At 45.8% G+C, this 900-nt stretch overlaps 1 protein-coding gene across 2 annotated transcripts in view; it reads left to right on the top strand.

Annotated features, from left to right (window-relative positions):
* LOC116379934 (calmodulin-regulated spectrin-associated protein 2-like) overlaps positions 1–887 on the top strand; it is a 3,307-nt gene extending 2,420 nt beyond the window's left edge. For both annotated transcript variants that reach the window (XM_031841898.1, XM_031841896.1), the window contains exon 5: positions 498–887. In XM_031841898.1, coding sequence (XP_031697758.1) covers positions 498–578 — 81 coding nt within the window. In that variant the 3' untranslated portion in view covers positions 579–887. The remainder of the gene's footprint in view (positions 1–497) is intronic.
* The last annotated feature ends 13 nt before the right edge of the window (positions 888–900 follow it).

Here is a 900-nt window from a genome sequence, read left to right as displayed (position 1 = left end):
ATAAAGTAAAGTAAAATAAAGTGAAGTAAAGTGAAATAAAGTAAAGTGAAATAAAGTAAAGTAAAATAAAGTGAAATAAAGTAAAGTAAAGTGAAATAAAGTAAAATAGTAACAAGACAACATGACATCAAATCTAGTCTTTAAAATGGGTTTCTAAGAAGTGAGAAGCCTCATCTCTTCAGGGGGTCCATACAGACCAGGGGTCTTTAGAAGAAGGTCTAGACCAGAAGGTCTGAGAATCTGGATCATCAGGGGTCAACATGTCACACCCAGATCTTTGGATCCAGATCCAGACCTTTAAAGTGATCCGTAAAATCAAACAAACAGGGTGATCTTGAACTTCCCACCTCTAGCCCCCTTTGCTCCTCCTCCTCCTCCTCCTCCTCTCCCCACCCCCTCCTGAGAAGTGTCATGTGACTTTGTGGTGTGGCGGTTCCCATGGTGACCGGCTCCTTGTCATTGACTCCTGTCTCCTCTCTCTGCCGTCCTCCATCCAGCATGCTATCGCTTTTTGTTTGAAGGAGTCGGGGAATAAACCGCCAGTGGTAACGTATAACGCCTCCTCCTCCTCTTCCTAATCCTCACCCCCCTCCTCCTCCTCCCTCCTCACCCCCCTCGTCTCCCGTATATTGACCAGACTCGACCGACCAATCGCCACACCCGTCCCACGCTGTCGACCAATGACTGACTTAGTTTGCACACTGATCACTATTCTAACCCCGAGGTTGTTTATTCATGTTTCAGGGCGGCGTTTCTGTTATTGTTCTTTATATTTGTGCACATTAACGGAATGATTCACTTCATTTATTATCTGATTCTCTGTGTGTGTGTGTCTGTGCGTGTGTGTGTGTGTGTCTGTGTGCGCGTCTGTGTGTGTGAGAGTGTGTATGTCTGTGTGCG

This window comes from Anarrhichthys ocellatus, unplaced genomic scaffold (genome assembly GCF_004355925.1).
Source record: "Anarrhichthys ocellatus isolate YVR2014 unplaced genomic scaffold, GSC_Weel_1.0 scaffold5581, whole genome shotgun sequence".
NCBI classification, from domain to species: Eukaryota; Metazoa; Chordata; class Actinopteri; order Perciformes; family Anarhichadidae; genus Anarrhichthys; species Anarrhichthys ocellatus.
The sequence above is the reverse complement of the archived record's forward strand: the minus strand, read 5'-3'. Positions and strand labels throughout refer to the sequence as shown.